The 24318-nt window shown below is 36.4% G+C and overlaps 5 protein-coding genes across 5 annotated transcripts; 2 read left to right on the top strand and 3 right to left on the bottom strand.

The window, feature by feature from the left end:
• Positions 1-2926: 2926 nt before the first annotated feature.
• LOC125275815 (antigen peptide transporter 2-like) lies at positions 2927-7013 on the bottom strand. The gene is made up of 11 exons (XM_048203091.1): positions 6320-7013; positions 6111-6225; positions 5908-6038; positions 5611-5816; positions 5309-5506; positions 5057-5185; positions 4735-4923; positions 4374-4547; positions 4080-4239; positions 3530-3666; positions 2927-3413 (listed from the first exon to the last, which is right to left on the bottom strand). The coding sequence occupies exons 1-11, from the start codon at positions 6813-6815 to the stop codon at positions 3174-3176; spliced, it is 2175 nt and encodes a 724-aa protein (XP_048059048.1). The 5' UTR covers positions 6816-7013; the 3' UTR covers positions 2927-3173.
• Positions 7014-7509: 496 nt separating this feature from the next.
• On the bottom strand, positions 7510-11795 carry LOC125275814 (proteasome subunit beta type-9-like). Its single transcript, XM_048203090.1, has 6 exons — positions 11509-11795; positions 11226-11293; positions 10814-10945; positions 10538-10667; positions 10266-10407; positions 7510-7827 (listed from the first exon to the last, which is right to left on the bottom strand). The coding sequence occupies exons 1-6, from the start codon at positions 11563-11565 to the stop codon at positions 7700-7702; spliced, it is 657 nt and encodes a 218-aa protein (XP_048059047.1). The 5' UTR covers positions 11566-11795; the 3' UTR covers positions 7510-7699.
• A 595-nt stretch (positions 11796-12390) lies between these two features.
• LOC125275812 (proteasome subunit beta type-6-B like protein) lies at positions 12391-14919 on the bottom strand. The gene is made up of 6 exons (XM_048203089.1): positions 14782-14919; positions 14180-14250; positions 13965-14096; positions 13762-13891; positions 12750-12894; positions 12391-12648 (listed from the first exon to the last, which is right to left on the bottom strand). Exons 1-6 carry the CDS (start codon positions 14827-14829, stop codon positions 12521-12523), a joined length of 654 nt encoding a protein of 217 aa, XP_048059046.1. The 5' UTR covers positions 14830-14919; the 3' UTR covers positions 12391-12520.
• LOC125275810 (proteasome subunit beta type-7-like) lies at positions 14854-18755 on the top strand. Its single transcript, XM_048203087.1, has 8 exons — positions 14854-15037; positions 15328-15421; positions 15512-15609; positions 15763-15903; positions 16984-17099; positions 17339-17397; positions 18208-18359; positions 18502-18755. The coding sequence occupies exons 1-8, from the start codon at positions 14976-14978 to the stop codon at positions 18617-18619; spliced, it is 840 nt and encodes a 279-aa protein (XP_048059044.1). The 5' UTR covers positions 14854-14975; the 3' UTR covers positions 18620-18755.
• Positions 18756-19408: 653 nt separating this feature from the next.
• On the top strand, positions 19409-24318 carry LOC125275811 (proteasome subunit beta type-8-like). Its single transcript, XM_048203088.1, has 6 exons — positions 19409-19820; positions 20269-20410; positions 20581-20692; positions 21201-21330; positions 21586-21790; positions 24148-24318. The coding sequence occupies exons 1-6, from the start codon at positions 19680-19682 to the stop codon at positions 24234-24236; spliced, it is 819 nt and encodes a 272-aa protein (XP_048059045.1). The 5' UTR covers positions 19409-19679; the 3' UTR covers positions 24237-24318.

The raw sequence follows: 24318 nt of genomic DNA, 5'->3' as shown, positions 1-24318 counted from the left end.
TGAGATGTCTCGCTAACAAAGTAGTAAAGGCTAGCCGGAACCATCACTGAAAAGTCAACATCGACAATGGCCAAAAGTGGATTTGGATCAAGATCTATGTCAAAGGCATCCTTCAGAGTATTAAATTTTTTAGTCAAGTAGTCGAATAATTTAACAATTTTATCCTTCTACTTTCCTGGAGTGTAGAGCAATAGAATTTTGATTTGTGAAATGTTAATATATATAATACAATAATGCTCATTGAGAAGTAAAAAAAAAAAAATGCTTTAAACACAGTCTTGCATGGCACACTAAAAATTATACTCTGTGTTAACTTAAAGTGAGCTATTGTATCATTTGTTTTGGCTGTTGTCTGTTTTTTTTTTTTTTTTTTTTCTCTGTAGCATGTTTGTGGCAAAACTATAAAAGTACCTAAAAACCTGTCAGCCATTTTATAATATCTCATCACTCCTACTCCTTCTATTTTGTTTGTTTCATGACATTTCAGTCAGTTACTATTTAACATATTTCATTAAAAGCCAAATAGTGGAAAAGAAAAGACTGATAGCTTGAAGTTTCGAATATTTGAAAAAAGTTATTTAACTCAGCTTCCATTTAAGCAATAAATCCTGATATTCAGTATTATGTTATGTAGCTCAAAAATGTTCAAGTAATGCTTTCTTATTCCACAGAAAGCTAGACAAATACATGTTCCACAGCTGACGGATTAGAGACCCTAAAAATATATAATCTGCATGTATGTCGGCAACCTATATTTATTGTGCAATGTAACGGCAGTCATTTTGAGGCAGTACCTTGTAATGGAGGCCAAAACATCACTGTGCCATTTCTTGTCAACAGTGTATTTTCCAATAGGGGGTGATAAAACAATATCGCAATCGTGAACACATCATGAGTGAGGCATAACCAGACAGTAAGAAACACGCCTGCACCACTAAAACAAGAACAATAGGGACTTTCCAACAAAACTACCTACCTAAATGTGATCTATAAATAGCAACACTCTGAATATGTCGGGGAAATTAAGTTGATGTATCAGTAGTGTGGAGAAAAAAGTGAAAGCAAATACTGGTTGTATAGACAATCAAGTGGTATGGTTTTAAAATTGCTTCAGCAATAAGCATTGAAAAACTGCTAAATGTCAAGATGTGAAAGGAAAAAATATGTGCATGTGCACACTCTCATTCACCTTACTGAAGAGAATGTTATGAGATTCTTTCACTATCACCCGAACTTATCAATTTATTATTTCAGATCACAAAATGGCCGACAATCACAAAATGGTGCTGCCAATATGAGCGCAGATAAACTGGACTGGCAACCTGGGCATTTCATGAAAGTCACGTGGTTTCCCAAAACCAATTGTGCACCTTCACTGGCATACAATTCTGCAAACACTTAACTCATTCATGGCCAAAACCCTTTTCCCAAAATCATTTTATAGCATCCCTGTGTTAAGAATTTTTTTTTTTTTATCATTCTGCCTGCCTAATGTGTAAAGTAATAGAAATTTGATTTGTGAAATTATTTTAATGCAATAAGGTAATAAAGATTCCATTTTAAATGATAACATTCAATAATAAAGATTGTTAGAGACAAAGTTACTCAAAGAATATGGACCTGCAATATAATGTAATTTTAATCTAAACCGAATTTATCACCACAAGGAACATGCTTTCATAGTGTAGAAAAATGGGAGACCATAAAGGTATATACGTATATGCATAATCAAAAAAGTGGTGACTGCCATTTTGAGGCAGGTAAAGCACTGGCAGCGTTAGAAAATGGAGACCAAATCTTATCATTTCTGTCCCGCTGGCATAGGGGGTGGTGCATCACGGCATGAGCCAGATACAGCCAGGCACCAAGCCAAACACACAAGTGTGTAACCAGGTGAAACAACAATAGGAACTTTCCAGCAAAACAGGGTTAGCTTGTTTGATAGCTACACAGTCCAAAATAAAAATCAAATATGTGCGTGCCAAAGCTACCACACAGCCTATGCAAAATGAATTTGTGTTTGCCAAAATCTAACATTAAGTTCTCATCTGCATATTATCTGTACAATGTGCATCTATGTGTTGCTCAACATAAGGGTCATTAAAACAATTCAATTTAAATTTTATGGGACATTGTTGGCTTTGATAATGTGATAACATGAAATGAGGTCAGACTGATTTTTTTATGACTGTTTATTGCTCAAATAAAGCAGGAAGAGTTGGGTTTCTATTCATTAGAATGGCTATCAGTTACTGTATGCACCAAATATTCTTAAAAAAATATTATTAATGATTTTATAAATGATTAATTTGTATATTATTATATAAATATTGTGTTTGGACACAAACACTTATTGATAACTTTTAAATTTACATATATTTTCTGTGTGTGGTTCAGGTAAACCCTATGTTATGGGGACAAAATATCCCCATAAAGATGGCAATATCTGATTTTTTTGGTCCCCATGAGGAAAACAGCCTATAAATCATACTAAGTCATGTTTTTTTTTTTATGTAAAAATGCAGAAAGTTTTTTGTGATGGGTTTATAGGGTTAGAATACAGTTTGTTCAATATAAAATGTCCCCACACAACAGAAAAATCCAACGTGTGTGTGTGTGTGTGTGTTTTGCATCAACACATTCAGATCAGGGTAACTATCACAATAACAAAAAGGTCCTGCCAGGCAAAAAAAAATAAAAAATAAAAAACTCACGTGGCTTCAAAAAACAATTGTGCCCCATTTCTGACCATGCTTCTGTAATCATACTAACTTTGAACAGTATTCATTTTTAACAAATTCACTATATCACTAGATTAGGTAATATTTTTTTTATTTCATAGTTTAAAATTCTAATCACATCATCTCAGCATCTTAAATTAAACGCTTACAATGACAGTTCATTACTAAAATCAGTCACAAGCAGATTGGCAAGAACCCAATATTTATTCACATTTAAATATTACAACCTCGAACAAATCCAAAAATTACATTTATCAGAACTGTTTGTTGATAAAACATTTGGACTGATGATCATCACTGAGTTTATGTACAGGTCACTACCACAGATCACGATGTGACAATGGTTAAAGGATAACTTTTGATATCTATTTACAAATTTTTTGAATGGCATGTTTGTTTATTATGAATGTGTAATATTTCTACAGCAGGTGATTAGACTTTCACTGTGTCAGATTTCTCTTTGTCTTGGTTGACTGAGTTATCATCACTAAAGAGCCTCTCTCTCAGTTTATAATAATTTCCCTTCTTGTTCATCAGTTCCTCATGTGTGCCCAACTCCACCACCTCCCCGCTGTCAATCACCACAATCTGATCCGCCCTCTCAATAGTCTTCAGCCTATGAGCAATCACAAGCAAGGTCTGGTTGGGGCAGCAAGCCAGGGCCTGTTGAACCTGTGGAATAATAAAACATGTTAGGAATCTTTTGATAGCAGCACTAAAGGAAGCAGGGATTTGTGAAGGCTTATATGCATATGTGTTTGTGGTCATACTGAATAGCCATATTTTACCATTTGTTCACTTTCAGTGTCCAAAGAGCTGGTCACTTCATCCAGTATGAGCACCTGAGGCTGTCTGATAAGAGCTCTGGCGATAGCGATTCGCTGCTTCTCACCTCCCGAGAGCAGGTTACCACGCTCTCCCACATCTGACAGAGAAAACACCATTTGATGACTGTTTACTTACTGTCATTTAATAAAACACATTTTCCTTTTCCAATAATAAATGGAGTGGCTACAGAAATCCAACAATAAACCACCCAGAATTGCTCATAATATCAGTAATTCTAAAATGACTTAAAATGTAAAGTCCATCTTAGATGTATAACATGTATTTGCATGCTAGTCCAGCCTGGTTTATGCCAGGTTTAAGATTTTTCAGCCAAAGCCTTTTGGGATTTATGCAGGATATGAATTCTACCAATTCTGGTGTTCATAGATACAAATTGGAAAATTATTTGGATTTTTTTTTAATGTCCAATCAGAACTGACCAATGACTGTTGACCGATGCACTGGCACAAATGTGAGAATGAAAGTGTAAAGTGACAGCAGTTCATGTACCTGTGTCATAGCCATTTTCCAGTTTGCTGATGAAGGCATGGGCATTGGCTTTGCTGGCAGCCTCCTTTACTCTCTCCATTGAGCAGCCGGGCAGACCATAGGCAATGTTGTCTCGTACGGTGCCAGAGAAAAGTACAGGCTCTTGACCCACCATTGCTATCTGAGAGAGATTACATCGCATTGGTTGGTTGTATATGGTTCTTTAGTTTATAAGTAGACTTGTGGGTAGTATGAACAGAGGTGGTGTAGAATTAAACTACCACACAACAGTGTTTGTCCTTGTAATGTAGTCACCTTGCTGTGCAAGTAGTTGTGCTGGTAGTTCTGCAGTGGCTGTCCATCTAACAGAATGTGTCCCTGCTGAGGCTGGTAGAACCTCTCCAGAAGACTCACACAGGTGCTCTTCCCCCCACCTGACATTCCCACCAGAGCTGTCATCTGACTCGGCTTCAACTCCAGAGAGAAGTTCTGAAAACAGACGAAAAGGTAATTGTGATAAATTATTCAAAATAATTCATTTTAAAATATAACAAATATTTTTCCCAAAGTTTAGATGTTTATGTACCATATTTATTAATATTTAAAGTTCATATGAATTGCCTTCTCAACCTTGATGAGGACAATGTGAAGTGATCCTTCAGTCTAAAAGTTGTACCTTTAACACATTGTGGTCGGGTCTTCTGGGATACGAGAAGGTGAGGTTCTGAAAGCTGACGTGTCCGTTCAGATCACTGGGCTGCAAGTTGCCATCAATACTGACTTCAGACTTTCGGTCCAGGTACTCAAACACCTTACCGGCTGCACCCACTGAGTTCAGCATGTCTCCAAAGATATAGATCAACGTCTGTGATAGAGATTGATACATATTTATGAATCCTTTTATCCTAAATATGCTTTTGTGAGGACTGCTGATTTAGGTGAAACAACTTTACTCTCTGTGTCACCACAAAAATCTCTCTTAATAAACATAGACATACCCTAATGTTGTCTCCAAGGTCTTGCTGATAAAGGATGAAAGAGACGAGATTGCCTGTGCTCATCTGTCCATATTGGATGAAGAGTCTCCCATAGTAAAGCATGGCCACCTTCATTCCCAATTCTGCCATCTGCAAACCATATACATGGTCAAGAAGAAATAATCCACAGCAATGCAGTTCCATATCAACAAGTTTACTTCAAAGAAAATAAACATCAGTGTACTTTAAAATATAGAGTAAACTCATACTAACCCGCCTAACTAGCAGGTAAATCGCCCTAACTGTGTCCCGCCGAGTCTTTAGATTATGGGTTTCCATCAAGCGGACATCATAGCGATGGGCTTCACCGACTTCTGTCCTGAAACTCTTTACCGTCCTGATGCCTGACACCGCCTCCCCAGCTGTTTCATTGGCTTGTGCTATCGAGTCCTGAACTTCTTTTGACAGCCTCTAAAAAGGGCATAAAAACTTGATATGTGATATATGATATGGTTCTTATAGAAGAGAAAAAAGATTATCCATCATTCATCATGGTACTTTTGTTAACCCCATACCTGATAGTGTGTGTCATATATGTTCTGCAGTAAGCCTGTCAGTGGCGTCTCCATCAACATCAATAATGTAAGCTTCCAGGAGAGGCTCATCATCAGATACAACATGCCCAGGGTCTTAATCAAGGTCCGCAGAAGGACGTTGACATTCAGAGCTACAGCCCGGCCCATCAAAGTAGTGTCTGTGGACAGTCTAGATGTGATATCACCTGAAAGACAGATTTAGTGGAAATAATGACTATGAGTCCATATAAAAAGGGCATCACATGGTGACTGCACCAACAATCATACTGGATCTACCTGTCTTTATGGTCTCAAAGAAGCCAATGTCTTGCCTGACAAGGGACCCAAACAGTTGCACCTTGACTCTGCAAGTGAAGCTGTTGATGGCACACATGAACAGGCCTCCACGACAACCTGCACTAAAAGAACTGACAAAAAAATAGTGTTCATTAAGATACTAAATGGGTATTTTTGTAATACACATATTTTGCAATACCAACCTTCCCAGTGAGAATAAACCCATGAGAATGATAGCTAATCTGAAGTTATCCCACTGGTAATGAGAACCCAAGATGTCAATCACCTCTCCAGTGTACAGTGGGATGAACATTTCACCTTAAAAAAAACCAAAACATATAAAAGAAACTTTACAAAACAGGTTTACGTTCTACTTTTATTTTATATACAAAGTTAATGCAACAATACTCACATAGCACAGCTAGGGCCAGAAAGACAAAAGCTCCACACAGTAATATGTAGTCTGGTTTGTATAAACGGATGACCCGGATGAAGAGGACTCGAGCCCGCTGTTTGCGTTCTTTCCCGTTACTCTCTCCATTAGTGTCAGGCAGCGTTACCTCCCAAAAAAGACAAGCTAAAGCAGCAGCGACAGTACCGACAAGCCACAGATTAAATTTATCAAGGCGATAGTTGTCAAACACCGCCAAGCGTCCGGTTTCGTATACCGAAGCGATAAAACAGTGGACAGTAATCCATCTCCTTATAAATGGATCTGCAGCATCTTTATGTAGCATAGATCCTGCGTACAGCAGTGTGCATCTCAGTCCAGATTCAGCCCATTGGCGTAACAGATTATGGTCGAGGTTTCTTGTACGAGACTTCAGTAAAGCTGCTCCGAGATTCAGAGTGTAAACTATTATTATATCAACACATAAAATACACGCGAACAACAAAACTTTACGCATGTTGCATGTGGTTGCCGTGGTAACGCTAAATAATTCTCGCGCGCAAGATATTTCCAAAAAACAAAACGACCTTTTTTTTGGTTATTTTCTTCACGGTAACGTTTCGCCCCGTTCCTACGTAGTATGAGGTTGTCTTCTCTTTACACAGCGCAGGGGCATTTTAGGACACCGACATTGTTTCCCTTTTACTTTCAGTTTCTCAGGATAAGGGGATTTCCCTTCAACATACAAAATGGTTGCGCTTTGAGAAAGCGTTCGCATAACCTTTCCTCTGTTGATCATTATTTTAACCAAGTCAGGTATTACATAAATGTTTATTTACGTTCAGAGTAAGCATTTAGGTTACCCTATTATCAAAAATACATTTATTAATAACTTATTAATTTGTATAGTCAAAACAAATCAATAAATATTTTATTATTATATAATTCACGTCAATTTGATATTTTTGGCTACGTTTAGAGGCAACAGACGTCTCCCTTAATTTTCAGAGAAGCCATAACAGAACTTGCTCTATAACCTGCCTGGCTCATTTCTGCCTAGCAAATGATGAGTCATAGCAAACGAGTCCTTAGAGAGGTTGTGCTCACTGCTCAGTTTCCTGTTTAGACAGGTCCAAAAGAAAAATCTATTATTGATATTATATCATTTTTGACTAAAATAATTTTGGTGTCAGAAACAACTTCAAAGCATATACATTTCTAAAATGGTTTATTATCAAATTTTGAGACAAAGTGAACACAGCTGTTCACACAGTGGTTCTTAATATCAACAAAACAATTAATAGAAACAGCAATCTCATGCAGTATTTTGCCCTGCTCTGTGTAAGCAGGATAATATTATACATGCCAATGCTCTTAAATTCAGAGCATAAGTCCTTAAATTCACTGATCAAAAAATTTGGGCAGTTCATTTCCTAAAACGCACTTCTCTTCTGCTCCATCTTGATCAATGGTAACAACATATGCAACGCCTCCACTTGAGCCGTCCCGACCCATCGCCAGAGTGAGAGCTAGAGAGAAGAGAACATTTTCATATTACATATAGATACATTGATTATGAGAGTAAGAAAAGAAACTTATAAATCCTGTCAATTTCTGGCCTGATCTTCATCATTTTATTTACAGTCATTAAAGGGTTAGTTTACCCAAAAATGAAAATTATGTCATTAATTACTCACCCTCAAGTCGTTCCACACCTGTAAGACCTTCGTTCATCTTCAGAACACAAATTAAGATATTTTTGATTAAAGGGATAGTTCACCCAAAAATGAAAATTTGATGTTTATCTGCTTACCCCCAGGGCATCCAAGATGTAGGTGACTTTTTTTCTTCAGTAGAACACAAATGATGATTTTTAATTGCAACCGCTGCCGTCTGTCAGTCAAATAATGGGAGTGGATGGGGACTTCTGCTATAAGAGTCAAATTAAACATTGCACAGACGAAGTCCAAATTAAACCCTGCGGCTCGTGACGACACATTGATGTCCTAAGACACGAAACGATCGGTTTGTGTGAGAAACCGAACAGTATTTATATCATTTTTTACCTCTAATACGCCACTATGTCCAACTGCATTCAGCACTCACTTAGTGAGGTCTGATCGCGCTCTGACAACAGAAGTGATGTCTCGCGCATATACTTCAATGAGTGCTAGACATCACTGCCGTTGTCAGAGCGCGATCAGATATCACTAAGCGAATGCTGAACGCAGTTGGACATAGTGGTGTTTTAGAGGTAAAAAATGATATAAATACTGTTCGGTTTCTCACACAAACCGATCGTTTCGTGTCTTAGGACATCAATGTGTCGTCACGAGCCGCAGGGTTTAATTTGGATTTGTCTATGGAAGTGTTTTGGACTGTTATTGATCGTGTTCCCATCCACTGGCATTATTTGACTGACAGACGGCAGCGGTTGCAATTAAAAATCATTATTTGTGTTCTACTGAAGAAAAAAAGTCACCTACATCTTGGATGCCCTGGGGGTAAGCAGATAAACATCAAATTTTCATTTTTGGGTGAACTATCCCTTTAAATCCAATGGCTCAGTGAGGCCTGCATAGCCAGCAATGGTACTTCCTCTCTCAAAATCCATAACTAAAAACATATTTAAATCAGTTCATGTGATTTCAGGGGTTCTAACCTAATATTATAAAGCAACAAGAATATTTTTTTGTGTGCCAAAAAAACAAAATAACTTTTTAACAATATCTAGTGATGGCCGATTTCAAAACACTGCTTTGGAGCGTTATGAATCTTTTGAGTCGAATCAGTGATTCGGATTGCGTATCTAACCACTAAACCGCTGAAATCATGTGACTTTGGCGCTCCGAACCACTGATTTGTTTCGTAAAGCTCAGAAGCTTCATGAAGCAGTGTTTTAAAAATCGGCCATCACTAGATATTGTTAAAAAGTTTTTTTGTTGTTGTTTTTTTGGCGCACAAAAAATATACTTGTCGCTTTATAATATTAAGGTATAACAACGGAACTCACATTAACTGATTTAAATATATTTTTAGTACCTTTATGGATCTTGAGAGAGGAAGTACCACTGCTGTATGCAGGCCTCGCTGAGCCATCGGATTTAATCAAAAATATCTTAATTTGTGTTCTGAAGATGAACAAAGCTCTTAAGGGTTTGGAACAATATGAGGGTGAGTAATTAATGACAGAATTTTCATTTTGGGGCGAACTAACCCTTTAAGCGCAGATGTTAATGCTTTGAAGTGATGCTCCATCAAGAATATTACACTACACAAATAAGATTTCTTTTGGTTCCTCTATCCTCATTTTCTTCCCTTGCATCCTTTCCTCACATTCTAATGAGGCTGGCACTGAGATGCAAGGAAAGAAAGCAAGGAAATGAAACAAAGATGCACAAATAAGAAATGAGAAGCACCCATTAATATTGCCCACAACCCAACTAAAAACACACATAAAAAGTGTTAATAAATTACAAACATGGCGGATGTGCTGAACCAGGAGTTAAGTAGTGAGGTTTAGATAAAGGGGTTTGAGTGATTAATAATCAGTATCTAACCTGATGAAAAATATTTATTCACTGTTATCCACATTATATTGCTTCCACAAGAATGCTGTGAACTTCTTATAAATATTTGTTTGGTCATTAACTTTTTAAATGCATCATTATGCAAACACATTATTTCTCTGCATGTAAGACCCACGACTGCCAGATCACCATGAATCTACATCGGATCGGTAGGAAATTAATTTAAATTGAATGATAAGGATTTTAACTGTGACAAGATGATTGACAGGAATGATTGACAGGGCAGGTTAAATCATGACAGAATGCACTAAAGCTTGCCTACTCTTCTGCTCATCAGTATTTTTCACAAAAACAGAACTTTTAGAGCACAGTATAAGTAGGCGAATTGGGACACAGCACATTTTTCATATATGTGTTTGTATTCTCCATAAACTTACCATTGACTACAAACTCTTGGCATTCCCTCTTTGTCATGTTTTTTCTGTACTCCGCGTCCACAAACCCATGAATGTAAAAACTCCCAGAGCCACCAATAGCAAAAGGCTGCCTGGATAGCAAACCATTAAGTGTTGCATAGACCTGTTTGGAACGAGGCAGAAATGATCACATATACAATAGTAATATTATGGTATTTAACATGTAGAATTTTGGCCTGCTATACATAACATTTACTATATATCAGTTTGTAATAAACGAAAAATTATCTAACCTGTCCTCCTTTTTTTCTGTCCCACCCTGCAACAATAAGATGTGCTGATAGTTCCTCTTTATATTTGTATGAAATATTCTTCACCAGAGTAGCAGCAGAGCATACGAGTGGGTCATCCTCCACCTCAATACTGTTGAGATACATTATTAATTACATTTATGAGACACTGGGAAATCTACGAAGCACGTTGTGTTGTTAGTCACTGTGACAAAAAACATTAAGTACATGATCTAAAGTTATAGATGCAGAGAATAACAGGACATTGGTGATAAATACCTGTGCACATCCAGTTGGTAGTTGACAATCTCAGCAATGGTTTGAGCATCTGCTGCTGATCCAGACAGAGCACAGTAGATCTTGTCATGGAGCGGGGAGAGCTTGTTCATCACACGATTCACCACTGACTCCCTGAGAAAGAAAGAAACAGCATTTTAATGTTCTTGGTTCTAGGAATCATGACTATGATTATATGTCTCAAAGAATGACACCTCTATGTGTCTGTTTTTGTAAATAATTGATTTGGGAAACATTCCAATGAGTTTCTATCAGTGTTATTTTATATAAAATATACTAGGTTTTCTGTTATTGTGATGTTTTAAACTTCCTGTGTAAAGCTTTGCACTGACTGACAGGGTTTAAATAGGCTACAGCTTCGCATAAACTACAGCACACATGTAGGCTATCTTACCCCGCTGACACTCGCGAGTCTGAGCCAAGAACAACTCCACCGTCAAAAGTGACCGCGATGATGGTCGTCTAAAATGAGCAAAAAGAAAGAAAAAATAAATAAGAAAACCCGCCAGGAAGTTTTCTAATGACGATTACTTAACATAGTGTATCAGGTTAAAGCTTGCTGAAGCAAGTTACGAGCTAATCTTGTTATTGTAAACAGATTTAAAATTGAAACTTTATGTTTATGCAGCTTAAAATTACTCGTTCGAGACATTTAAGCTCATAAAGCGATAGCTTACCCCGGTTTTGACTTCTTCAGATAGCCATTCCGGCTCTGGAAACATTTCCTCCGACATTTTGAATGGATGGAAAGCAACTACCTGTCCTGTGCAAACCTGCCTGCGTTTGACGCCAGAAGAGACTCGACACTCGATAGCTCTGCACGCCTCAAACGAAGCTCTAGTGAGTGCAAACCAATTAAATTGCGAAAAGATTCTTTGTTTTTTCGTATTTGCAGGCCTTCAGTATTTTAGGGTGCCTACAACATTATTCCTCCATTTTCTATCTGTAACAGAAAGTGAAAGAAAGTTAGGCTACTTCTCATTGTGCTCTGCTCACACACTGAAGCAAGTAGCCTATGCCTGTTTAGGCCTACTGTATCATTAACCACCACATTATAAAGTCAAGATAATTGGAAAAAACACTGTAGCTAAATAAATATTTAGGCATATAATTTAACTTTATCTAATCCTCTATTGCACTCGCTTTCTAGCATTTCTAATAATTCTCCTGTCTGGGGCCCTGAAACTCTGTGAAGCATCTTATTCGCACACACAGACCATTCACTTCATACACAAAACACTATAATGGTAACAATCAATGGACAATTTTGAGTACAAATGGGATATTTTGGGATACTACACATTACAATGCAAACAAAATGCAAAACTACAAATGCAACCTTATTATTTATGCCCTGGTGTATGCTGGAGACATATCCAGCTGCAGAACCGCAGCACTTTATTTAAAAGTATTGTTGTTAAATATTGTAGACATCAATCTGATCAAAAATCCATGTAAAAACCCACACAATGTGTATACAATTCTTTCTATAACCAAATGTAATTGAAACTGACATAATATGCATGTTATGAATGTAAGAAGGGACATCACACTGAACATGACACTTTTCATATTTATTATGAATAACAAAGGGGTTGTGGAAAATAAGCTTCAGCAAAATCATAAATCTGCACACAATCACAAAGTAGTGATATTTGTAGTACTGTCCAGTTTGGTTATGGTTGTGTTTTATTCATCATGGAACTTGGGCAGTTTATCTCCTGGAACAACTATATGCTTGACTTCTGCTTCAGTGATCACTACCAGGTGAACCACACCACCACTGACATTGTCCCGACCCATAGCCAGAGCCAAAGCTGTGAAGACACAAACATTAGCCATTAACTCTTAAAACAGTGTTTTATTCACAGTACATATAAATGTCAAATTTTTTTTTTTAATTTCAATTCTACTGTACCATTTGTGGAAAACTGTGTAGCCTCTTCCAAACTCATGTCAGGTTTGAATTTGGCATCCACATAACCATAGATGTATGTGCTGCCAGATCCACCGATGGTGAAGGGCTGACTGAGTAGCATTCCTCCCAAAGACACTACATATATCTGTGCAAAGGCAAACCATTTGCAAAACAGAATGTTACTCTTCTGCATTGCAGAGGTTTGTATGACATTTGATTAAACAGACAATAAAATCATTTTGCTGTGCTTAACTAAAATATACTTTATTTTGATTTAAAGGATTAGTTCACCCAAAAATGAAAAATAATGTCATTTATTACTCACCCTCATGTCGTTCTACACCCGAAAGACCTTCATTCATCTTCAGAACACAAATTAAGATATTTTTGATGAAATCCGATGGCTCAGTGAGGCCTCTATTGCCAGCAATGTCACCGAACCTCTCAAGATCCAGAAAGGTACACAAAACATATTTAAAACAGTTCATGTGAGTACAGTTGTTCTACCTTAATATTATAAAGTGATGAGAATGGATCACGTATCAAGCTGCCAAACTGCTGAAATCACGTGACTTTGGTGCTCCGAACCACTGATTCATTGAAATCGGCCATCATTAGATATTGTTGAAAAGTCGTTATTTTGTTTTTTTGGTGCACAATAAGTATTCTCTCGCATTTTTAAATATGTTTTAAATATGTTCTGAGTACCTTTCTGGATCTTGAGAGGTTCAGTGACATTGCTGGCAGAGGCCTCACTGAGCCATTGGATTTAATAAAAAAAAACTTAATTTGTGTTCCGAAAAATTAATGAAGGTCTTACGGATGAAGAATGACATGAGGGTGAATAATAAATGGGTGAACTAACCTTTTAAATTGCCATTGTATATTTATTTATTTCCATGCCTATAACAACTTTGAAAGCATTTGAGAGCCAAATGTGACTTGATGCCGAACTCTATACAGATCCTTTGTCCTTGTCAATAGTCTTAGTTTGTGTTTAGCAGAGCATCACCTGTGGTCCCTTTTTCCTGTCCCAGCCTGCTGTGATGAAGCCTGCCTGCAGATCTTCCTTATTGTTATAGCAAAGTTCCTTCATAATGGATGCTGCAGCTTTCACCAATGGAGGAGATTCCATCTGAATACTAAAGACAGACATTTTACAGCCACACAAAAAACATAATAGCTCAGCTTTTCTTGTGACAGAATTTAACAGACCTGTGAAAAGACAGCTGGAATTTGGCCATTTTGGTAACAGCTTGTGCATCAGCCAGTGATCCAGCTATGCAGCAGAATATTCTGTCATGCACCTGGATCAGCTTGTTTATGGTTTTGGATGATACATAAGACCTGCAGATGAAATTTATAATGTAGTTAAGAGAGGTGTAATTGTATGTGATAAGACAATGAACAACTTGTTGGAAAATACTCACTCTCCCATAGAGGCTCTGGAGTCAGACCCAATGATAACTCCTCCATTGAACTTAACAGCAAGAATGGTGGTCTAACCAATTAAAAATACAATCCTAAATTAGTCAAGTAATGACATTATATGCAGTTAAATCAATATTTAAAAAAAACATAGGCTAGCATTCAATAAATTGTGTTGAGGTGAGATTTAGTGACATCCATGGTCAAATGGAATATTACTCGAGAGGGGAAACTATGCTCTACATTGTTTTATATGCTCAAAAATGCGTAAGTGGGAATTTATGCGACAATCCATAATGAAAACTTTAGATTCTCCCAAATGGAAGATGATATTTCAAGATGATCCTCGATCGCTTCGACGAATGATGACACACTGTCCATACACGAAAGCGAAAGTAACTTTGAGCAACATTATAGTTAAACTGCAGATTCACAACTACACATATAAATACTGTGATATATTTAAACGTAACATTATTTTAAACGATAAAACAAATATCACCTGCATCCGACGCGTATTCAAAAGTAAATTTCGCGTCAGCTTTCCAAATAACACGCTACAAAGGCTTAAGTCATATATAAACACGATAAATAGCCAACTTACGCCAGTGCTGACACCTTTTACTTGTGAGTATGAATGATGCCTCTCCATTATTAATAACTCGACATACAGATTGTGGATAAATGTCTCGCGTATGAGTCGCTCGACAGCGAGTGTACACGCTCATCTGAAACAGCAAACCTAGTGTTCGAGAGGCGCATTACATTAAGAGAACAGTTTCCGATTAGATTTTAGACATGGCACTTTCCTGCGTCCTCGAGCCTGCTCTCTCTGGTTTTAACTTCGAAAATTCCACAAGGTAAGAAGAAATTAGGCTTGACAGAGTTGTGTTATGAAAAAATATACGTGAAATGTAGAAAATATACCTTGCATTATCATTATCATTATTTCACCGTGTCGGAACAAAAGTGAAAGTATGTTCAGACCATTCAGGTCTTTTTCCTCAAAATGAAAAATGTACAGTGTTTTCTTACATTTATTGTAATATTCACAGATCAAATAAATTCTGTAAAACTTTTTAAAAGTATATCCTGACATGCTCGATTCGTTACAATCTCGTATACACAAATCTCCTCCTTGTCCAATTAGAAATGTTGTACTGGAGAATGGTTCAGAAGAGGGGAAAATCAAGGCTCCAAAACCCATGAAAACAGGTACCACCATTGCTGGGGTGGTTTATAAGGTAGGCTAATTAGAATCAAACTTATAATAATTTATACTAGATATTGTATGAAAAACTAAACAGTATGTGTACATGTGTGTGTATATATAGGATGGTGTAGTTCTGGGAGCAGACACCAGAGCCACCTCTGATGAGGTTGTTGCAAATAAAATGTGTGCCAAGATTCACTACATTGCACCTAACATATAGTAAGTAACAGTAAGGATTAAATATCCATTACACCAGTTATAAAAATGTCTATGGGCTAACAAAAAAGACAATGGTATCATTTAAAAAAAACACATAATAATACATATAAATCAGTCAATATCATTTTATTTTATTTTAATTTATTTTGTTAGCTGTTGTGGAGCAGGAACAGCAGCGGACACAGTGAAGACGACAGATATGCTGTCATCAAACCTCACCATTTTCTCCTTGAACAGCGGCAGGAACCCAAGAGTCATCATGGCTGTTAACATACTACAAGACATGCTCTTCAGGTGTGTGCAGACTTGGTGATGTATTAAAATCTTCACCTGTTATCATTGTGTGATCATATATGTTTGTTTGTACCATAGAAGTAGGGTGGCAACTACACATTTCACTCCTTTGACTTCCATTCATTTTAGTCATTTAGCAGACACTTTTCTCCAAAGCAACTTACAAATGAGAACAGCAGAAGCAATCAAATAAACATTAGTGCAACAGTATGCAAGTGCTGTCAAGTCCCAGTTTATCCAGCAAAGTACCCGTAGCAAGGATTTGTTTATTTATTTATTTATTTTAAATAGAGAATAGAAAAAGAAAAAGTAAGTGCTAATATTACTGGGTCAAGTGTTGACGAAAAATATGTCTTTAGTAGTTTTTTGAAAATGGCTAAAGACTCAGCTGCTCGGATAGAGCATGGCAGGTCATTCCACTAGCAGGGAACAGACCAGGAGAAGGTCCGTGCGTGAGAGAGATTTTGTGACCCTTTGGGATGGCACCACAAGACGCCGTTCACTTGCAGAACGCAAACTTCTGGAGGGTGCAAAAGTCTGCAGTAGTGAGTAGTGAGTTTAGGTATAGTGGTGCAGAGACAGTGGTTGTTCTGTAGGCAAACATTAGAGCCTTGAATTTGATGCAAGCGGCTATTGGCAGCCAATGCAAACTGATGAAGAGAGGTGTGACATGCGCTCTCTTTGGCTCATTGAAGACCACTCTTGCTGCTGCATTTTGGATCAGTTGTTCATTGGTCAGTTGTTTATCTGGATCAGTTGTCCATTCATATGTTGGCAAATGCTGGAGACAGGAAACACAAGCACAAGTGAAGACATTTCGCATTTCACTGCATTACAAAGTTAAAGTTCGGTAAACTCTGATCTGCAAATTCATATCACATGAAGACGTGTGACCAATAGAAGTTCGATAAGTCACGGCATGACCTCTTAGCTGAATTAAATGGTTCTGCAAAGTGTGGTGTCATATTACGACCGTTGCAGTGTCCGTAGAAATTTAGTGTGCTAGTGTGACCATGATTTAAGGCTGTTATATGTGATGTTACTTTCTAACAATAATGTTTAATTGCTTGTACTTCTCAGGTATCGAGGTATGATTGGAGCTCATCTAATTTTAGGGGGTGTTGACTGCACTGGCAGTCACCTGTACACAGTTGGCCCTTATGGGAGCATGGACAAGGTGCCATATCTAGCCATGGGTATGTATGTCACATCCAACTAATGATTAACTTAAAAGTTGTATGTGCTAATCAAGATCAATGCATTTCTGTTAGATGAAAAAAAATATTGTAAACTGTACATGTATCTAATTTTCAACTAGCTAATCCTTGAATGTGAATTGTTCTTCTTTCACAATGGAAATTATTACAATTTATTTTTGCACATATGTGATCAATTCTAAAGAGAACTCATGACAGCTATGCTTCTGTGTTTTTAGGATCTGGTAATCTGGCTGCTATGGGGATACTGGAGGACAGATTCAAAGGAAACATGGAAGTAAGTTGCTTTTTTGTTGAACCTGCTTATTGTAAGGTTCTTAATGTCAACAATTCTTTGTTCCTATTGCTCAAGGTAAAGTAAATGCAACAGGAAAAAAACATTTTTTATACCTTCAATAAGTTAGTTCAACAATGAACTTGAAAATATGAATCCAGTCATACATTCAGATGGATGGACTTTGAATTGTTTTTTTGTATTTATATTGAGTTCTCAAGTACAAATTCAAAGGTAGAAAACCTTTGAATTTGTACTTGCAATTTTGTATCCATAGTTTTGAATACTTTTCAGTGGTATAAAAGTGTTATTTGCACCATTACTTTTGCTGATATTGTTGTCAATTTCAGTAACTTGTTTGGCAATGGTTTCATTCAGAATGATGTGAAAGAAAAAATTGATTGTCACTATTATCTTGATTTTTGTACCAATTAAGTGTTGAGGTCTGTGCGTGCCTGCGTCTGTTTTGTTTCCTAAATAAATATGTAAAGGTCATGTCTTACAGATTAGACAAGAACAATTTATCTTTCAATCTGATTGGGCTGAACATTTAAAAACAAAAAACAACCCTTGCAAATGTTGAATTGTCATACAAGGTAAACTTCATGGCAAATATTAAATGTAAATGTGTAAAAGTTATTCTATAAACTTAAAATTACTCATTCAATTTATTCCATATTATATCACAATTTTACTAAAATTTTTGTCCTCAAAATTTACAGCAAAAAAATGTGCAAAAGCTTGCAAAAGAAATTTTGGGAAGACTTGCTTGCCATTTTTGTTTCATGCCTGAAATCATTAATCTACCTTTAGCTGGAGGAGGCCAAGGCACTGGTGAGTGATGCCATCCATGCAGGCATCATGAGTGACCTGGGATCAGGAAACAACATAGACCTGTGTGTGATTACGAGAGAGGGAGTGGATTATATCAGACCTCACCAAGAGTCCCAATATAACTATAAGAGGTAAGAAAACCCACTAGCTTTTCATTCAGTCATTTTATTTTATAAAATTATACATTTTTACTTTTTATATAATTTCATAGCCGCATGACTGCATATTGAAAGATTGTTGTTAATTTTGCCTAATTATGTCTTTCTCTTACAGACAGGCAAAGTATAAATATAAGACGGGTACAACACCGGTTCTGACTAAAACCATTACTCAGCTGGAGCTGGAGACGGTGCATGAGACGGTTCAAATGATGGAAACAGGATCCAGTTGAGCCAAGAAATACACCGTGATGTCATAATGTGATCTGGAAGAGCGATCCTTTCAACTCAGTTACTGTTTTGATGTTAGGCTTGGCTGTAAATGACTTTTTAATAATCATCAATAAAATACAATTTCCAGCACATGAACTATCTGTTTTAGTAAACACAACAGAACACGATAAAAAAAATGCAACACAGACATTTAAATGACATTTTGTGCAATATTCCTGTTGGTTATTTTATTATATTTAATAAATGATGAGATAAATTAAAGAAATTTCAAAATAATAAAGAAAAATATCACTGTGTAGCTAAATGTCGCAAATGATCAGTAGGCCTACTTATAGGTTCTTATAATTCCATTTTGAAAGTGAACATGTTATATATTAAAACACACACAGTCACACACATATACACAGTCACACACACACACGCACATTAAATATAAAAAATGCTAATAAATGCTAATCTGAACACCATTAGTATAGCCTACTGGTTGTGACTAGAAAATCAAAACAAACTCTTTAAAGATAGCTACATTCAATAGGGTCAGTTCATATAGACTAGTTGACAAAAAGTAACTTCTTATAATATAGTTTGCTCTGTCTGCAGTCTCAGGTATTGAACTCAACAACTCGCGTTTTGGAATAGTATGTCCAGAATTGTTTCCGTACCTTACACCTGTTTAACCTGCATCGGATGAATCTCTGTAGATACTGTTGATGCGGAAAAGAGTCGTGTTCCTATTGGTCAACCAGCAGTGTAACTTTTTCCTGAAAGAATCCCAAAATTATGTTTATATCAAATACTCTTTAACAAAAGAAGCAATAGAAGAACATAATTTACGTATGCTATTCGCAGATAGCGTATATGTATATTTTTTTAAAAACATATAGACTATACTTTCTGGTCGTAATCGAAACTATGTAAAACAGCTTGTTTAAATCTTTCGGTTTCGAAATCATTGTCTTCCGTAGAGGAATCGCATTTCCTTCGTGTAAAATACGCACACTTAGATCATTTCGTTTTTACTGTTTTAATTACTTTAATTGTACTTTCTTTATAACAAGAATGGCTCTTTTAGATGTAAGTGGATATAAATATAATTCCTCGTCACAGTTTGCCTTTAAGCAAACGCATCTTCTCGACCGGTCAAATCACTATAGTTTTGGGACCAAATGTCAGGAATTCGCGGTACCTGTCGGAGTTGACGTAAGTAACTTTATAATTATAATCAATAGATTAGTAAATATGAGAAACAAGCTATTACAGCGTTAAGTGATAGGCCACATAAAAACACATTTTTGTGATCCAACGGAAGTAGCATGAGTCAGATTGCACCCAGACTTAAGATAGCAACCTAGGAACGTGATGAACAAATTAATCCAAAAATATCCCTTATAGGCTACACAAACCTTTATTTTTCAATTTTTGTATAATTTTTTTCACCGTTTTGTATATCAGTTAACTTAATATGTAATTAAAGGTCCATTTTGATTTGCTTGTAGGCTACTGCAAAAAATATGTTTCGTAGTCTATCTCCTAGATAAATTTGCTTATTGAAACATAGGGAGAAGAGTCTCAACAAAACAAACATTCCAGTAAAATCAATGTAAATATAAATTATCCTGCACTGTAACATATTCTGTGTTCCCATCAGCCCTCTAAGTTTCTGAAATCATGCAGTTGTGAGGATGGCGTTTCCATAGATCTGAATCATGGCACCACAACCCTGGCGTTTAAGTTCCGTCATGGAGTCATTGTGGCTGTTGACTCCAGAGCATCAGCTGGAAAATACATCGGTAAGCATCCATAAAGCAAGTGTGCCAACACTTCCTTAAGTCAAAAGCAAGCTGATTTTACAGTGTTATTCGTATCTCTAACAGCATTCTGAATGAAGCACAACAGTTTGAACGCTGTGTCAAACTGTATTTCTTTGCAATATCGTGATGTTTCTCGTTATGTGTTGTAGCATCAAAGGAGGCCAATAAAGTGATTGAGATCAACCCTTACCTGCTGGGCACCATGTCAGGCAGTGCTGCAGACTGTCAGTACTGGGAGAGACTGCTGGCTAAAGAGTGCAGGTCTGTCTCAGCATGCTTTTGAGGGGATGAGCATCTGCTCACAGGATGAAGTTACCAGTTTGAGTTCAGCCGTGTGGATAGTTCACGCAAATGAAAATTCTGTCATCATTTACTTACACTTATGTCATTTCAAACCTTTAATTTATCTTCAAAACACAAATGAAGAATACAACAATATCCAAGGCACTCACATGGTTTATGCTTTACCACGTGAGTGCCTCGGATTATTTTGTTGTTTCATCTGATATTTACCTCTCATATATCCAATAAGCACTGGTCTGGTGGTTACGTGTTTTTACCTCTGAAGAATACCTTGTTTTTGCTGCACAATTCTCATCTTTATGAATGTTTTTAAGCATCAGAGTTTTTGGTGAATGGTTCATTTGAGGGACAGAAATCTCAGATTTCATTAAAAATATCTTTATTTTATAAGGGTGAGTAATTGATGGAATTTACATTTTTTTGTGAGCTAACACTAATATGTAAGTATTTGTGTTTTTAAAAACAGACTTTACAAACTACGTAACAAGCAGAGGATCTCAGTGTCTGCAGCTTCCAAACTCCTGTGCAACATGATGCTGGGATACAGAGGAATGGGTCTGTCTATGGGGAGTATGATCTGTGGCTGGGATAAGCAGGTGAAGTCTGTGTTTAACTGTTTTTGTGTTTTTGGCTATTAGCATATTTTCAGGGTGCTCTCAGTGTAAGCATATAATATTATACACCAAAATAAAATAAAAATACAGTACATTAAATTCAGTATACATTAAATATAAACAGTAATATATTATTATTGTAATGCACTTAGTAAATTCTCATAAACTTCATGTTTAACAATTATGCATACACATAATCTCCCATAATGTTCATCTGATCTTTTTTCCTCACATCAGGGTCCAGGCCTGTACTATGTGGATGATAATGGCACACGTCTCTCTGGCCGGATGTTTTCCACCGGTTGTGGGAACAGCTATGCATATGGTGTCATAGACAGCGGTTATCGTGAGGATATGACTGTGGAGGAGGCATATGAGCTGGGTCGCCGTGGTATTGCTCATGCCACACACAGAGATGCCTACTCTGGTGGTGTGGTCAACCGTAAGTACCTGTAATGCACTAAATAAGCTAGCAATAAATCTGGGACAGAACTTTTGGTTACAATTTATTTTGATAGTCCACGTTAGAAAGTTTTCTAACTGGGATGCACAATATCAATACCAGTATTGGTATCAGGCCTGATACTGTGCTCGTGTACTCGTACTCATACTCTTTAAAGTGCTCCATAACCAACAACCGATACCACACAACGTGTACAGTACACTGCTTGTGACAAAGAATCACTGACAACAGAGCAAACAGGGAGCAGAATGGATGTATCAGAGAAGAAAGTCTATAAAGTAAATGTATCGAATTAACAGAATGTTAAACAAATTTGCATATGTCAATAGCAAGTAAAGTAAAACAAGGCACATATTACTACCATTAACTAACTGTAAAGAGAGTGAGAACACACACTTCTGTTGTATGCTCTTGATTGCTGATCGCTCACTCACTCAGCACACGTGAATCATTTGGATTAAATCTAAATCTTATAGGTCAGTAAAAACTTGAACTGTTTAATGTGCGCAAACATCCGAAGCACACACCCAGAAAGCTGTGTAAGGGCTGGTTCGAACAGAACGTGGGATGGGAATAAGGAAAATCCACAAGGTCTTGAGACGTGTCTTTTAAAAGTGTCATGTGCGAGATGCTGCAAAAGACACAAGATGGAAAAAAATGTCTGTCTAGCCTAACACATTTACATAGAAAAATAAAGGAAAAGTAGCGCAGTGGAATGGAAGAATGCATTCTGTATAAACGGCCCGTAAGCTCCATACACACTGGTGTGAGACTGCTGGCCTGGCGCTGTTGTACTCAGACTGCTGTGATGTATGGTTCTGCAGTTCTGCAGTTGGTTATTATTGGTCTATACAGCACTTGAATACTGGATTGAATTCTCTTTTACATTCTTGCTCTTGAACTAATGAATTCACACAAAATTATGTAAAATGCCCATCTTGGAAAGTATCCTAGTAAACATAGTTGGTAATGTCTTAAGTGAACATATAAATGAATGTGTAACTTTGATCCATGCATTAAGTCTTAAAGGGACAGCAGCTTAACAAACATGCTTCTGTGTTTAACGTTAATCAAACAACAAAGGACAGAGAAATCATCACTTCTCTTGACTGAATGACTTTAGTAACTTTAATAAAAAATTATCTATATTTGATTTATACCAGGCCATTTATACCATTTATACCAGACTATGCAGTTTTTTTTTTTTTTTTTACATTTGATTACTTTATTCCAATTCTGTACATAAAAACTACTGTTAGACCTACCTGAAAAGCACTGTTCATTTCATTTGTATCTTTGTTCTACTGTATTTATTTGTGATATTTGTAATTTGATTATTTTTTTCTTATTTTATTACTTATCGTTTACTTGTCTTTAATAATGTTTTAAATTTACATTAATTAGGCTAGTAGTTTTTGCTGTAGTATCAAAATTGTAATTGAGAATTGTGATATTTCACTGGTATCTAAACATTTGAACAACTGAACAACCAACTGGGCCAGTATAAGAAAATCCTTGGCATTGAGCCCTGCTGAAGCAGCTTTAATTGTGTGCTGTGCTATAGTAAGATAAAATATGATAAAGAAATAGAATGAACAGTGAAAGTAACAGAAGCTTGTACAATACATTTTAACAGGCACAATTAAGCATGAAAATAACTGAAGGAAATATATTTGCTAAACAAATTAAACCAATGAATATGATTCATATTCTTTTGGTTTCTCTACCTAATATATTTAAAAATTACAAATGCAACGAAAACACAGGTGTCGGTATCAGCGAGTACTAAAAAATGAAAGTATCTATCTGTATCGACCTAGTTCTGGAAAAAGTCCATCATAAAAGTGCAAATATTAGTGCATCCATACTATAAGTACAACTGCATGTCTACTAACTCTCATTAATTTGAAATACATGTCAACTAACTCTCAGAGTATTAGTAGACTGTTCAGTTAGGGGTTCAGGTTAGTAGAATAAGTTGACATGAACATGTAAAGTTACTTGCAGTAGAATGTCTATTGGGGGAGCATCAAAATAAAGTGCTAGCTGATATTAAGCAGACGGTCTACTAATTTACTTATAATTAGTAGAATGTCTAAAGTAGACTATCAAAATGAAGTGTTATCAATATTTGTATTAACCATAAATACATTTAGTGATGTAACATGATGTAATATTTACCTGTAGTAATGTTTCAGAATAAAATTTGTTTCAGGATAAAAAGTATCTAATTTGTACCTTTTGTATGACTTTTCAGAAGTGTATAAATTCTCATTTATCCTCAGCCTGATTACCTTTATTAATGACATTATTAATGAAAATGTTTTCTCTTTTAGTTTACCACATGCAGGAGGATGGCTGGATCAAGGTGTGTAAGGAGGATGTGTCTGAGTTAATCCACCACTACAAGAAGGGAATGTTCTGATTACACCTGATTTCTCATTCATGTAAATCCTACTGTTTTATTATTTTATCTGAAACAGAAAAAAATAAACTTTTCTCAAATC

This window comes from Megalobrama amblycephala, linkage group LG9, assembly GCF_018812025.1.
Source record: "Megalobrama amblycephala isolate DHTTF-2021 linkage group LG9, ASM1881202v1, whole genome shotgun sequence".
NCBI lineage: Eukaryota > Metazoa > Chordata > Actinopteri > Cypriniformes > Xenocyprididae > Megalobrama > Megalobrama amblycephala.
Note: the sequence above shows the minus strand (reverse complement) of the source record. Positions and strands in the feature narration are given on the sequence as shown.

What these genes read in the sequence shown, in the direction of transcription:
- LOC125275812 (XM_048203089.1), bottom strand. Translation starts at nt 14,829, where the DNA reads ATGGAGAGGCATCATTCATACTCACAAGTAAAAGGTGTCAGCACTGGC. An exon ending in TAAAAGGTGTCAGCACTGGC is followed by an intron (nt 14,251 to 14,781) that starts GTAAGTTGGCTA and finishes TTAATTGGTTAG; the next exon opens with ACCACCATTCTTGCTGTTAA. An exon ending in TACACAGTTTTCCACAAATG is followed by an intron (nt 12,649 to 12,749) that starts GTACAGTAGAAT and finishes GTGTCTTCACAG; the next exon opens with CTTTGGCTCTGGCTATGGGT.
- LOC125275810 (XM_048203087.1), top strand. Translation starts at nt 14,976, where the DNA reads ATGGCACTTTCCTGCGTCCTCGAGCCTGCTCTCTCTGGTTTTAACTTC. An exon ending in TTGCTGGGGTGGTTTATAAG is followed by an intron (nt 15,422 to 15,511) that starts GTAGGCTAATTA and finishes GTGTATATATAG; the next exon opens with GATGGTGTAGTTCTGGGAGC. An exon ending in TCCCAATATAACTATAAGAG is followed by an intron (nt 18,360 to 18,501) that starts GTAAGAAAACCC and finishes TTTCTCTTACAG; the next exon opens with ACAGGCAAAGTATAAATATA.
- LOC125275811 (XM_048203088.1), top strand. Translation starts at nt 19,680, where the DNA reads ATGGCTCTTTTAGATGTAAGTGGATATAAATATAATTCCTCGTCACAG. An exon ending in CTGCTGGCTAAAGAGTGCAG is followed by an intron (nt 20,693 to 21,200) that starts GTCTGTCTCAGC and finishes TTTTAAAAACAG; the next exon opens with ACTTTACAAACTACGTAACA. An exon ending in TCTGTGGCTGGGATAAGCAG is followed by an intron (nt 21,331 to 21,585) that starts GTGAAGTCTGTG and finishes TCCTCACATCAG; the next exon opens with GGTCCAGGCCTGTACTATGT.
- LOC125275814 (XM_048203090.1), bottom strand. Translation starts at nt 11,565, where the DNA reads ATGTCGGAGGAAATGTTTCCAGAGCCGGAATGGCTATCTGAAGAAGTC. An exon ending in GACTCGCGAGTGTCAGCGGG is followed by an intron (nt 10,946 to 11,225) that starts GTAAGATAGCCT and finishes TTTCTTTCTCAG; the next exon opens with GGAGTCAGTGGTGAATCGTG. An exon ending in ACAGAAAAAAAGGAGGACAG is followed by an intron (nt 10,408 to 10,537) that starts GTTAGATAATTT and finishes CGTTCCAAACAG; the next exon opens with GTCTATGCAACACTTAATGG.
- LOC125275815 (XM_048203091.1), bottom strand. Translation starts at nt 6,815, where the DNA reads ATGCGTAAAGTTTTGTTGTTCGCGTGTATTTTATGTGTTGATATAATA. An exon ending in GGTTTATTCTCACTGGGAAG is followed by an intron (nt 6,039 to 6,110) that starts GTTGGTATTGCA and finishes TTTTTTTGTCAG; the next exon opens with TTCTTTTAGTGCAGGTTGTC. An exon ending in CCGACCACAATGTGTTAAAG is followed by an intron (nt 4,548 to 4,734) that starts GTACAACTTTTA and finishes GTCTGTTTTCAG; the next exon opens with AACTTCTCTCTGGAGTTGAA.